The 13,759-nt window shown below is 31.5% G+C and overlaps 1 protein-coding gene across 1 annotated transcript; it reads right to left on the bottom strand.

Annotated features, from left to right (window-relative positions):
- Positions 1-221: 221 nt before the first annotated feature.
- On the bottom strand, positions 222-8,375 carry LOC100792105 (protein argonaute 4). Its single transcript, XM_003519441.5, has 23 exons — positions 8,209-8,375; positions 6,483-6,716; positions 6,191-6,396; positions 5,861-6,085; positions 5,608-5,744; positions 5,433-5,530; positions 5,247-5,344; positions 5,002-5,161; positions 4,789-4,905; positions 4,597-4,704; positions 4,297-4,359; positions 4,107-4,220; positions 3,864-4,029; positions 3,656-3,768; positions 3,401-3,538; positions 3,126-3,256; positions 2,649-2,714; positions 1,795-1,858; positions 1,596-1,707; positions 1,435-1,508; positions 941-1,035; positions 805-836; positions 222-702 (listed from the first exon to the last, which is right to left on the bottom strand). Exons 2-23 carry the CDS (start codon positions 6,711-6,713, stop codon positions 530-532), a joined length of 2,721 nt encoding a protein of 906 aa, XP_003519489.1. The 5' UTR covers positions 6,714-6,716; positions 8,209-8,375; the 3' UTR covers positions 222-529.
- Positions 8,376-13,759: the final 5,384 nt, after the last annotated feature.

The raw sequence follows: 13,759 nt of genomic DNA, 5'->3' as shown, positions 1-13,759 counted from the left end.
GGGAAAAGTTTCTGTCTATGGATAAGAAAGTCCCAAGTTTTATCGATATGATTTAAACCAGCAGGAAGAAAAGAAAATAACTTAGTGCGGAAAAATAAATAAAATAGAACCAAGTTAAATTCACGTATTTTAAACACAATTGAGACATTCTTATTTACTCGGGTCACATTGCAATCAGGAGTCTATAATATGGATTTTATCCGTAAATAAGAACAGTAATATACCCATTTAATCTTTTGATTCATGCAAACCACAACTAAAATAGAAAATGATCAAGAGCGCCATAGGAATCACATAAACCTTAACAATCTTCAAAATAGCGAAAGACTTCGCTCGCAACAGTATCAAAATAGTTAAAGACTAAACACATGTAAAGGCATAAGCAAAATGCCTTTTTACATGTATAATAATCCTTTCCTACTACCAATGGCGCCCATAGTCAACGGTTCAAACAAAAAAACTATCCTATGAAGTCTTATAAACAGCACTGTTATCAGTTATCACTATCCCTAGAACTGCAACAGATCCTTCAACAAAAGAACATTGAGCTCGAAACATTTTCCTGCAATCTTGGCAACTGAGGGACGGGAGGAGCAGGCATACCAGAACCACCATGACTCGAAGATGTCTCAGATTTGTCTTCAAATTTCATAAACTGACCCATCTGAGTAGCAGCCAGATGAGCATAGCAAATTGGAGCAACTGCATACATGAGTTTTTTTCACCAATGAGACCCTATATATTTCTATGAATACAAAAACCACTAAATAAACAGTTAAAAAAAAAAGCTGTGTAAGAACTTACCGACAGAAATGGCAGTGGTGCTCCTCTGATACCTATTGTCAAATAGCAAAATGATTTTAAGACAATATCGTTACATGCCAAGGATTGGCAGAAGCAATATTCTAAAACAATCAAATAGATCACAACTACTACTTACACATATGATAATGAATGTACAAGCTCTTGTAGATCATCAGGTGAAAAGCCAATCTCGTCTAACAGAACATGGTAGTGTGTGGGCCTGCTAGTACCCTGAATAGTAATTTTTCAAAACAATACAAGACTGTTATTGCAAGTTCTGACAAAGACACATCATTTATGGAAACTCTTACCAAGGGTAGCTTCCTAATCTCTTAATACACAGCATCCAAATGAAATGAATGACGAGGATGACCATAAAACTTACATACTAAAAAATAGAGACATGCAAATGAACGAACATACATACACATTTAATTAAGAAGGAAAGAAACCAAAATCATTCGAATTCAATTTGAAAACAATTTCACCAAGTAAAACGAATGTACATGCGTCTTAAAGAACATTCGTGCACTTTACATCAACAAGGAATAGGAGCCTCAATAATGGATCTACAAATAGAAAAACCAAAACCACATTAAAATACAGAAAAAAAATTTAGCAGATACTCACAATCATTCCAGCATGTGCACACATATAGAAATCATAATTCCGAGGATGGCAAATTTTGTTATCAATTACAGTTCCTGCAAAAATAAATAAAAAAGGGTTAAGAAATAACAAAACAGAAATTATCAAAAGATGTTAAATTCTAAATAAAACAAGACAAATACCAGGAGGAACATTGTCAGGAGCTCCAGGTTGAAAGAATTTAGTATGATGGTTCTTTTGAGCAACAATCACCAAAAACTTGGGGTTCCACTTTTCATCTAAAAACTTGCAAGCCTAACATTAAAGAAGACAGTATTAACCCCAACCAAAAACACTAAAAATATTTAATGTTTTAAATTCATCAGCTCAATCAATAAGCACCTCGATAATTTGATCAAGTTCAATGTTCAAAACTTGATTGAACTGGGACTCACTAACACCGTCCCTACATCCAGCCAAAAAAAGGTCAGTACAATGATTAAAGAACAAATACAATAACAAACAAAAATAAACTTACATATTAAAAAGATTCGTTACAAAAAAATATGTAAGAACAAACAAAATAACAGACATAAAAACAACTGAAGACATAATAAATAAATACACACACACACACAATTCAGTAAAAAAGAAATATATATAAAATTCAGTACAAACATTCTGAAGAAAAATTCAGACAAACATTCTGAAGTGATAATAAAACCATAAACTAAATAGAAGCATTGGTTAAATCTATAAGCTTTTGACATTTGTCTTAGTGACATAAAAAGAGCTTTGCATGGTATAACATTCTCAGATGAAATCAACAAAAATCCTATTACCTTAAATGCATATGAATCCTTTTAAAATTGTTAATAAATATTGAATATTGCACATCCAATTAAAAGAGAAAGGGTTAAAAAAAGGCAAACTAAATTAGGAAAATGCAGCTAGAGTATTTGAGCCTAAAACAGATGATAATGATCGTATCTTACAAATTTATCATTGAAAACACTAAAAAAGGCATCAAGCAAGCACTTTTTAACCTAAACAAATATTACACAAACAGTCTTACATATTAACCACCACGATATTACATAACATGTTGCAAGAATAGATTTAATCAAACATTGTTAAAAACAAAAACGAACAACAAACATTACAATATCTATATATTAACAACTAAACAACATTTATAAAAACAAAGAAAATATAGTACATAGTTCACAGAATAAAATTTGAGAAAAAAAGTTAACCTGAATATGATTATATTATCGGGCTTTCTATTCCCAGAACTTGTATAGAAATCAAGTAGAAGCTCCCTGCAGATATACAACAAACCAATGACTGTCCAATTCCAGAAAATGCAGACCACAAAATAAACAAGTACCATAAAATACTGTTTATAATTTATAAATTGCAACTAAACTGGCATTCATTTGAATTCACTTAATATTATGTAGCAAGAAATACTTCAAAGGAAAGTGGTAATGCACAACACACGAGAGCATGTATACAAACTTAAAGAACGAATAAATGCTTGGTAGATTTATCATATTGTTGGACGCACTATACCTTAATCCAATATATAATTTGACATCAATTTAGAAACCAAATTCTGATCATTTCACAGAACCAAATTCCAAATTAATGTTGACAAAATTGATACCAATATGATATCGTAAATATACTAGGAGGATCAATTCAATGATTTGATACAAAATTAAATTAACCTCATTATGCCTTCATCCTCCTTGTCAGAAACCTTCTTGAACAAATTATCAATCATTTCCATCTTTGGAGACTGGGTACGGACGCTAGCCCTATACTTTGATATTAGTGGCCATTCTCGGGAGCTGACCACCTGCATATTTACGTATTAGCATACACTATCAGATAGTCATAAAACATTCCTTCCAATAACCAGGAAGTATACTCAAACTAAGACAATCATGAGTTTGAAACACATGCCCAACATATAAAAACACAACAAGCACTAATAAATTACCGCGGCAATTGAAGGAATATCTGTTTGCCCTGGCGAACCATGAGACACATCCATGCCAATAATAATGGTTGGTGCTCTAGAAACAATAGGAATAGAAGGAGAATGCTCAACACCTAGTATTGAGTTCAGGCCACCAAGCTACAAAAGATTAAAAATTTCAATGAAAGGCACAATAATGAATCCTGGAAATCTGCACAAAAAAGATTTGTAATTTATATTCCAAAAAATAGAAAACTAACCCAAGAAACAACATACCTTAGCATTGATTTTCAACAGAACATTAGTCAAATATTGGTCATTGACCCTGGTCGGAGCTATACACTGAGTCACGATTCCAAACTCAGCAAGATTCTTCTTCTTCCATGGACCTTACCAAGTTCAGTTAATTTTAATCAATAAGGGGACTCAAACAATTACATGAAAACAAGAGTGAACAAAAGACAAAAATTATCAGATAACTAACCATAAAGATCAGAATTTTTCCTCTCAGGAAGCAGACAAAGAAGAAACTGAGGAGCCCCAGGAAGTTTAGACTGAACCAATTCAAACATCTTCTCTACTCGAACCACAGGCGGTGCACGCCTAAACTGACCATTTTCTTCAAACACATCAAATGGCTGATCTATCACCTACCAATAGCAGTTAAGAAAAATATAGTCAGCAAATTTATTATGCTTCCGAGTCAATCTGCAGTTATATAACTTACAATTCCTTTCATTCCACCACACTTAATGAGATCCCTCACAAGCCCTCGTGTATCACAGCGTGCAGAGAAGTTAACCACAGCCCATCTTTCTATTTTAGTTGGCTTGACAATTTTCTGGAGAAAAAAAATTCAATTATTAGAAAATTCAAATCTTTTTTTATGAAATTAATTGAATATTAGAATGACATACCTTGTTATTGAAGTTCCACCTCCCATTTCTAGGATTGAAGTCTTCCCCATTACCAAATTTTAACTACATGCACAAATTTAATAATCAGTTTCGAAAGCAATTACAGAACACAACATTGATAATTCAGCCAACAAAAAGCAATTAGAATTGGTGCAAAAGCAAGGCAATATCTAAACCCACCTCTCTGGGCACAATATTAACAAAATCAATTCACCACTACGATATTCATCAACATCAACATGAAGGTAACAAAATAAAAAAGAATAAGCACATGCACAATTATAATGACTTGAAATTTACCCGCGGAGCTTGTAAAACCCGACCCTCAACTTCAGTAAAGTTGGGGCTTATAGAGATCCCACAATTACGTAGCATTGGTTCGGAACCATAATTGCTACTTTTAAGTGCCTGCAATAATAGAAATAATATCAGGTAAACCCAGAAAAATATACAAGAATCCAATTATTCAAAACTGGACAAAAAGACACTTACATCAGTCAAAACCCTCATCCTCTCCTGTGGCTTCTGCCTGGACTTCTCCACCAATGAAGCCCTTTGAAGAGTGGATAGTGCTTTTGTATAACGTTGCAGGGATACCAAAGAGCAAAGCTAAGCATAAAAAATTAAAAGTAATTAAGCAGCAAAGATGAATCAATAGCTTTCTAATTCAAAGTACTAAAACAAAATATAAAGCACCAAATCTACCTCAAGAGGGATATAAGTTGGCCTTTTTGGCTTTCCAACGTTAATACATGGGAGATCCCCAGAATATCGAAGATCTATCTTGCGGATATTAACAAAATAATCATATACTGTCACTTCTTCCTCAGCAACATCATCACCACCTTTTCTCTTCAAGGTAAACCTACAACACCCCCACCCTGGTAATTAAAAATCTCTAAAAATGATAATAATTAATAATCAAGAACAAAAGCAGGATAATGACATACGTTTGATCTTTGCAAGGGAATTCACTAATCCCAGTTATTTTGAATTCTTGATTAGATGGGCTCGCTTTAATCCTCAGATTTTTTAATGTCCTCTTGGCCTGTTCAAGAAAATAAATAAAAAATGAGATTATTGTATATAACAGTTAATCAAGCACTATGATCAATTGGTCATTGAATTAGCTTTACCTTGGCCCAGTCAAGTGAAAAGGGGTCTCTCACATTTTGATTGGATATTAGGAAGTCCACCACAGGCCCAGGGGTAATTATCATCGTGGTTGAGACATCTAAACAAATTGTAAGAAAGAATTAAGAAATATTATGAGGAACCAATATAGTGTCCAGGGCAAACAACAGATCGAACCTATGTTCAAAGACAGTCCACTTTGTGTAGTTCTAAAGCTAGAATGGAAACCCCTGCATCCAAGTACACCTCCTCCTACATCAGCAAAATTCTTGGGATCATTGTGGAAGAACGATTGCCTCACAAGCAAACAGCCTCTGTAAAATGACATTATTTTATATTCCAACATAACAGGCACACTAAGGAAAGCTGATACAATAATATTATTATTAATAATCATAGAAGAAAAAAGAAATAAACATAATCCACCCACTGCTTAGCAGCATGTTGCCTCAAAATGATATCAAGCACTCTTATAGCTTCTTGATAATTCTCGGATTCCTGTCCACGTAGAGCATTGGCAATGGCCTGCAATGGAATCTTTGAAGCATAGCTAAGCTCAACTTTAAATGCCTTGGAACTATTAGGGCGCCTCATCCTCTTTTTGTCACTCTCATTCAGTTCTCCATTGCCATCTGGGCTGCAGTTTCCATTGTTTCTGTACATACATTGGTACAGAAAGAAGAAGAAAAAGTTACAAAGCTGAAACAGTAAAAAGTTAAGTCAAGTCAAATTGAAGAATTAACAACCACAGAATTTGAACCTGGAAGCAATAATATCCTCCAAAACGACCGTAAACTCAAGCTTGTTGCGAGCAAGAGACCCAAGAGTAAACAGAGTCTTCTCACCATCATATGCAAAATCCTTCCCATTCAATTCAGAATCATACGTCTCATGCACCCTGTCCAGAAGCTTCCTCCCTACACCCTTACCCTCCACAGGTCGTCCATCATCATAAAAAAGAGCAACCTGCACAAACATAAACATTGAATAAATGATTCCAAGTAAAACAGAGACCTGAATTAAATAATGCAGGTGAAAATAAAAGCACATACACTATACTGATAAAAATGCCCGTCAGTATTTGCAACGTTCACCCTGTAGTGATTGGTGAGAAGTTGCAGCTTTGTCCCTTTTGAAGCAAGGCCACGCCTGGCTATTGGAAGCCGCAAAGCCTTCTTCTTCTCCAGCTCAGCTTTGACAGGTACAACATCTGATGGGACAACAGGAGGCGGGGGAGGCAACGAATCCCCGTTGTCAGTTCCATTTGGCCCCGAAGAAGCCATCTCCTGCATAGATCATGTATTAAATCACCACATCCAAATTATAAAAAGCAGTGTCAGCTATATAGGAAAAGTTGTTAAATAAATTGTGTCTCAGCATAAGTAGTAAGTTCACATAATCCTTTGAACAAAAATTATAAACAAAAATTTCAAAAAATAACTAAATATTCTGAGATTGTCTACATGTATCTCCAAGCATGCGCCAAACGCTATGGTACAACAAATTTTCATAAAAAAAAAGGACGAACAGCTATCTTGCAAATAAAACCGAAAAAAGAACATCAATTTAAGAGAAGGGAAACAAAAATCTAGAGTAATATTTATTACTCGAATAGGAAGCGGTGAAACTATGAAAACAAACAACAAAAAGCGTTTATAAACCTACGAAGAAAATAAATTTAAAATATTATTAGATTATCTACATAAACTCTAATTATGCGAAATTAGGGAAAAATAATATAGTAAAACATTTTCATACAACAAAACAAAAAAGGAACAACTATCATGGCAGCAAAATAAAATACAATAATATAGAATCTAGAATAACATTTCTCACTCAAATTGATGAAACAAACAAGTAACTAGCAAAACGCATTTTATACAAATAAACCAACACAGAAGTAAGCACATGCAATGCAAGCAAAGAAAATACACAAAAGTGCAGTAAACAAAATACTACGCACGGAAGACGTAAAATGTTAAAACAAGTCAAATTAAAAAAAATACAAATAATAACGAAATTAAAAAACAAATACAACTAAACACAAAAAAGCTCCTCTGGCAGCAAAATCAGGCACCCTGAAGCAAATATCTGACTTCGGAACACAAATGCCCAAAAATAGGTAGGTGTGGTCACCGATTCTGACCATCATCAGAGCAAACAGAGTTTCCGCTTTCCAAAAAAAAATTAAACAAAATTTAAAAATGCAAATACATAAAACATCGGTACGGAAAAATCATAAAGACGGTGAAAATTAATTTTATTAAACTCAGTGTGGCCGCCGATTCGAGCCACCATGACACCAAACAGAGTTTTCGCTTCAAAAAAATTTAACACTTTTAAAAAAGCAAAAAGAAACGTCACGGCGAAATAACAACCAGTGAAAACGCAAGGATTAACTCAAAAAAACAGTCTGAAAATTCTAGCAAACAATCTTCGCGTCGGAAGCAAAACGAGTTTGAAGTCAACGAAAACATATTCTCTTCAAAATAAACACACAAAAAACGACGATCAAAGCTGAAACACATGCAGTAAAACAAAACATCACAAGACGAAAGGACATGAACAACAGCGAAGCATTTCCAAAAGCAGAAAACCCTAAACCAACAATAAGCCTCGATTAAACGGTGAAACAAACACTGAGAACGAAATAAAAGGAAGAAAAAAATCAGAAAAAAGCAAATGCAGCATGTGATCATCACAAAGAGCAATGAAAGCAAGAGAGAAAAAAAACGAAGCGAAATCCGTGAGGTAAGAAGAGTAGGCTGTTTTCCTCACCAGAATGAGTGACAGAAGCACAAGCAGAAACCCAAACCCTAAGAAGGCGCAGAGAGAAGAAAATGGAATGAAAATGATTTGAAGTATGGTTCTATAACTCGCTCTCTCTTCACTCTTTTAATAATGGCAGCAGCGAGAGAGAGTGAGTGAGTGAGTGAGTGAGTGAATGAGTGAATTGCGAAGAGAAAAAATAAAAAATAAAAATGACGCACTCTGCGGTGCTGCTCTATACAGTTTGTAATGTTACCCGCTCTCGGACGTTTGATGATGATGTGGTTTAGTGACGTGGAGAGCTGAGATCCGATCACGTTTGAGACGGTTTGGGATTCGGTTCGTAAAGGTGGAGCACGGTCATTACGTTTGCACTCGTGGACCCCACTTCCCTCAGCATTTGTTACTCCTTTTTTATTTTTTTAATAAATAGAAACATCGATTCTTTCGATAAAAAAAAAAAAAAAGCCTTTTTGTATTCACCTTCGTGGCATTGGGTTTGGATAATGCTGAATAAATGAATTTGGTGACAGACATCAATGTGCAAAACAATACTACTAATATTCGGTTATTCGTCCTAGGCACCATGTTCATTTAACTAGCAGCAGGTACAATTTTTTACTACGAGGTGTATTTTAATTTTGAAAAAATACAAAAATAAATGAACAATACATAAATATGTTTAAAATTCTAAAAAAAACATATTTATACGTGATTAATTTAGCTATAATTAAAAGTAAATTTGGAGTAGTTTGGGTTGTAATAATTTTCTCTTAAAATTTAAATAAAAAAAAATTAAATGAGATATGTCATTCTTCTGAAAAAGTTGAATACATAAATTAACTATGAAAATAATAGTATGATGACTATGTTGATTATTTTGAGAATATTTAAAAATAAGAAAATCATAACAAAATTAGAAGAAGAAAAATAAAAGAATGTTAATTTAGTTAAAACAAGACTGTTTTGCTAATAATTAAAAGTAAAGACAAATATAAAATACATAATTTAAAAATTCTACATTTTAACATTTAAAAAACAACTTAATTGGTAAAAACTTATTGTGCTCACGACTGGTAAAATCATATTAGTAGAAATTACTAAATTTAACAAAATCTTTTTTATTGAATGTTAATGCAATTGTATTTTAAGAATTCAAAATCACTTGATTAAGTTGGAAAATCATCCTAGCAGTTAATATTCATGCTCGATAGTATTATGAATATATCATTAAAATTATAAGTTCAAAACTATATTTGAGAAGTAATTGTTTTACCAAAAAAAAACTTAAACATATACAACATTTGGAAGAATAATTTGAAAAAATATACGATATTAATGAAAAATATTTATAATAAAAAATATTTATTATAGGTCAAACAATACCATATTATAATAACAAATATTTAAACAGAGCCATATTATAACAGATTAAAAAAATATGTATTTAATTAAGGAAAATAATATTAATTTGATTTGATATGAAAATATTATAGGTTTTATTCACTCTTTGTAGAATTAAAGTCAATCTTGTTTTGAATTTAAAATATTTCTGTTTTGAAAGTTATTATATTTCTGGTTAAGTCAGTGTACATTTTATCTAATTCAATTGGTTGGTTGAGTAAGTTATTTAAGTGTTATAAATTATTTGATATTGCATTTAATTCCTACGAAATAATTAATTGACATTTTATATATTAAGCATTTTAATTCATTTTGAATTTGAATTAAATTAAAAGTCAAGATATTTAATCCTAACATACTATATTAAAATGCAGATACATTTCTTTTTGAATCTTAATTAAACGGAATTTAATAATATTGTATACAATCTTAACAAAACCTAATTTAATTTAATTTAATTTTTAATTTGTAGATGTTAAAAGAAAACATCATATCATGTTATCATCGTTAATATTCCTGCAATGATTTGAGTTAAATTCTATTTGATCCCTTAAATAAAGTTACTGGAACAAGACTTTTAAATAGGTTAACTTATTTAAAAAATTAAGGCTTGACTTGTTGGGCTGTAAACTCACTTTAGCTTATTTAAAGACAATCATTATTTATACCTTTCAATTTTACTAATGTACACTTTTTTCTTTAAAAAACCCAATAAAGTGAGTATAACAACATAACAAACATGGATCAACTTAAAAGGTATTTGGTTTCCATTTTTTTCCTTCTAAAAATTTAAATCTGATATATTTCTCCAGATGTTAAAATTTTAACACTTTCATTTTTAGAAAGTATTTTTTGGAATGTTAAATTTTCTATTTCTGAAAGTGTCAAAATTTCAAAGTTTTGGAAAGTATTTTCCAAAAAAAGAAATTCTTAAAAAAAATTATAAGATTTTGTAAGTAATCATAAGAATGTGAATCTCATTGATGCATTAATATTTTACTCACGGTTATGAGAATTTGTAAGTTATCCTAAGAATGTAAATCTCATTGATGTGCATTAATATTTTACTCACGGTTATGAAAATTTGTAAGTTGTCGTAAGAATGTGAGTCTCATTGATACATTAATATTTTACTCACGGTTATGAGATTTTGCAAGTAATCGTAAGAATGTGAATCTCATTGATGCATTAATACTTTACTCGTGTTATCAGATTTTGTAAGTTGTCGTAAGAATATAAATCTAATTGATGCATTAATACTTTACTCACGGTTATGTTAAATCTTCAAAGTAAAATAACCACTAAAATCGTGTTTCATTTGTTGATTCTCTCATGATTAAGAAGTGAAGTTTTTACAATGACAAAAAACACAATCAAACACATAAATTCTTTTGACAAAGATGTCATCTTCGTGAACTATTCCAATTGTGCAAAGATTACTCCCTTAAAATGCAATTTGGCTTTCCTTTCTTTCTTCAAAAAATTGACTTACATAAAGTATTTTACATAATATTAAAAAATTTAAAATTCCTATAAAGTATTTTTTAAAATATGTTATACTTTTAACACTTTCAAAAAAAAAATTAAAATCATGAATATTCTTCATTCAAGTCAATTATGTTTAAGTCAAGTAGGATCATTATGAATGATAATTTTTTAAAAAAATATTTACCGCACCTGCATATCCTATGCATAAGTAATATACATGCTCGTAAGGGTGGGTAAGCGGGTCGACCTGTCCCGCGTAAGACCCACCCGCATAAGCTCGCATTGGCAACGGACTGGGTCAGCCCGCTCCACATTCTTATACGGACCTAATGAATTGGTCTGTCCTCGTCCTGCGAACCCCGCGGGTCAAACGGACTGATCCACGAGCCTAATTTTAAAAGAATTTCAATTTCAATAAAAATGCAACACAATCAAATTAAGTTCAACACAAATGTAAATAAAATATCAACAATTAGTCAATTATATCAATAAAATAAATAATGTCTTAACAAAAGAAAATCCAACAATAAATTTAATATATGAAACTTAAACATCTCTAACAACAAATGATTTCATATTTGAAGTAACTTGAGCCTTTTCCATCTCCACATCTTCATATTCTTTTTCTAAAACTTAAAACAATAATAAATATTAGAATCAACTCAAGTTAAGTGATTAAAAGACAACAATCATTACACATTATTTACCTTGCTCATCAAATCCCAGTAACCAATTTTTAGTACATATTAAGGCTTGCACATTATCACCAACAAGCCTAGTTCGATATTTGTTAAGCACCCATGAGCCAATACTAAATGTTGATTTGGAAGTCATAGTTGTAATTTAGATGCTCAAAATATCACAAGCCAACAACGAAAGATTTGGATTAAGCGGGATTCTTAAGGTGCTATAGTTGGTGGGATTCTCAAACTAGGGATTAAGCGGGCTTATGGACAACCCGCGGACCCTGCAGGACAAACCCGTACAGTCTGCGGGTTAAGCGGGGCAAACCTAAAAATATTGCATAACCATGGACTATTTAAAAAAATCGGTCTGTTACTCGCGCAGACCATGAACCCTGCGAGTCAATCCATGGACCTAGGCCCATTTACCCACCCCTACATGCTCTCGGGCATCTAAAAGTTATATTTTGGAATGTTTAAATTTTTGCATTTACATTAAGAATAAACGAGAACAATAATATTTTTGGAAAAAAAAGTTATATAAAAGGAGGTATGTTAGTAAAGTTCGGAGGTGTAAAATTTTTATATAGGTGTATTAGCCCACTTAAAAGCTTAGTTCATATTAAAAAGATACATGTGTTTAACTACTCTCTACATGTCTTAAAAAAAACTCCTCTCTACATGAGTTAATAGGCTAATAGTCTAACGGGAGAAAACTGTGTGTAAAAAAGCCTAAGATCTTTGAAATTTTAAATGACTGCTGCTCAAAGCTTGACACAAATTTAAAAATAAGAGGACTAGGTTTTATAAGAATAAGTCTAACATGATTATAAAATATGAGTTGATTTTTAATTCAACTACACAATATATCTTCGCATTCCAAAAATGAATTAATAATGCTTTAGGTTCATTTATCTTCGAAGAGAACGAAGATGAACATTAAGATAAGAAGATTACATGAATAGAAAGTCCTAGTAAGAATTCCTAACCCTTGAAGTTTTTCCTCGTCATAAATTCTGTTACCAAATTAATTTTGTTCATTACGTGAGAGAATACCACAGTAGGCACAAATCCATATGCTTAGAGTCTATATTGTAGTTGTGTAAATGTATGATGCCCCGTAAAAATACTCATCGAATATGAAAATGAAGTTTAATATCTATCATCTATTGCTATAAGATCATTTTATATTATTATTTAATTATAAATTATTATTATAATCACTTTAATTTGCCGTTGTAATTAAATAATTATGTGAAATCTTTTAAATTGTCAGTCGGTATATAATTATTTTTTCTCATGAAAACATCATATTATACAAAACAATTTTGTAAAAATTTAGCTTTTATAAAATCTAATATTAACTAGCTTTAAATGATTATTTAGATTATTTTTTTCACTCCTGATATATTGGTTCATAAAGACACCGTTTTTAACAATTTTCAATTACTTAAAATGATTTGTATGTTTCTAACATTATAAAATACTTGTTACGCAATATTATACTTTTATTCACTTACAATACATTTGAGATAGAAAGATGAGGATCCTTCTAATAAAAATAGGATTATTATAAGATAAATGGAATCGTTGACAAAAGTCACGATGCAGCACCACAGCCATAAATAATTAATCAATTTGGATTCTCCCAACCACTTTAGGTAGTGTCAGTAATGGTGGTTACAGTTGCACAAACTTATCATTATCACACAGAATACGTCACTTACCAAAAAAAACAATATGTACAAATATCCATTTATTCTAAACATTTAATGTGTTTCTCATTTTTTTCTCTCTATTTTTTTATTATAACATAAATTCTATAATATCAATATTTTTTCAAAAATATTTCATAACATAATAGATGTGCATAAAACATTTATTCTTACCAAAATGTATTGGACTTTGCACAGACTTACCACTATCACACAGAATATGCCACTTACAAATAAACTGGAGTTTTCTTCCAATTTTATTTTCACATG

The sequence above is a fragment of the Glycine max genome, chromosome 2 (assembly GCF_000004515.6).
Source record: "Glycine max cultivar Williams 82 chromosome 2, Glycine_max_v4.0, whole genome shotgun sequence".
Classification (NCBI taxonomy): Eukaryota; Viridiplantae; Streptophyta; class Magnoliopsida; order Fabales; family Fabaceae; genus Glycine; species Glycine max.
This window is presented reverse-complemented; position numbering and strand designations above follow the sequence as displayed.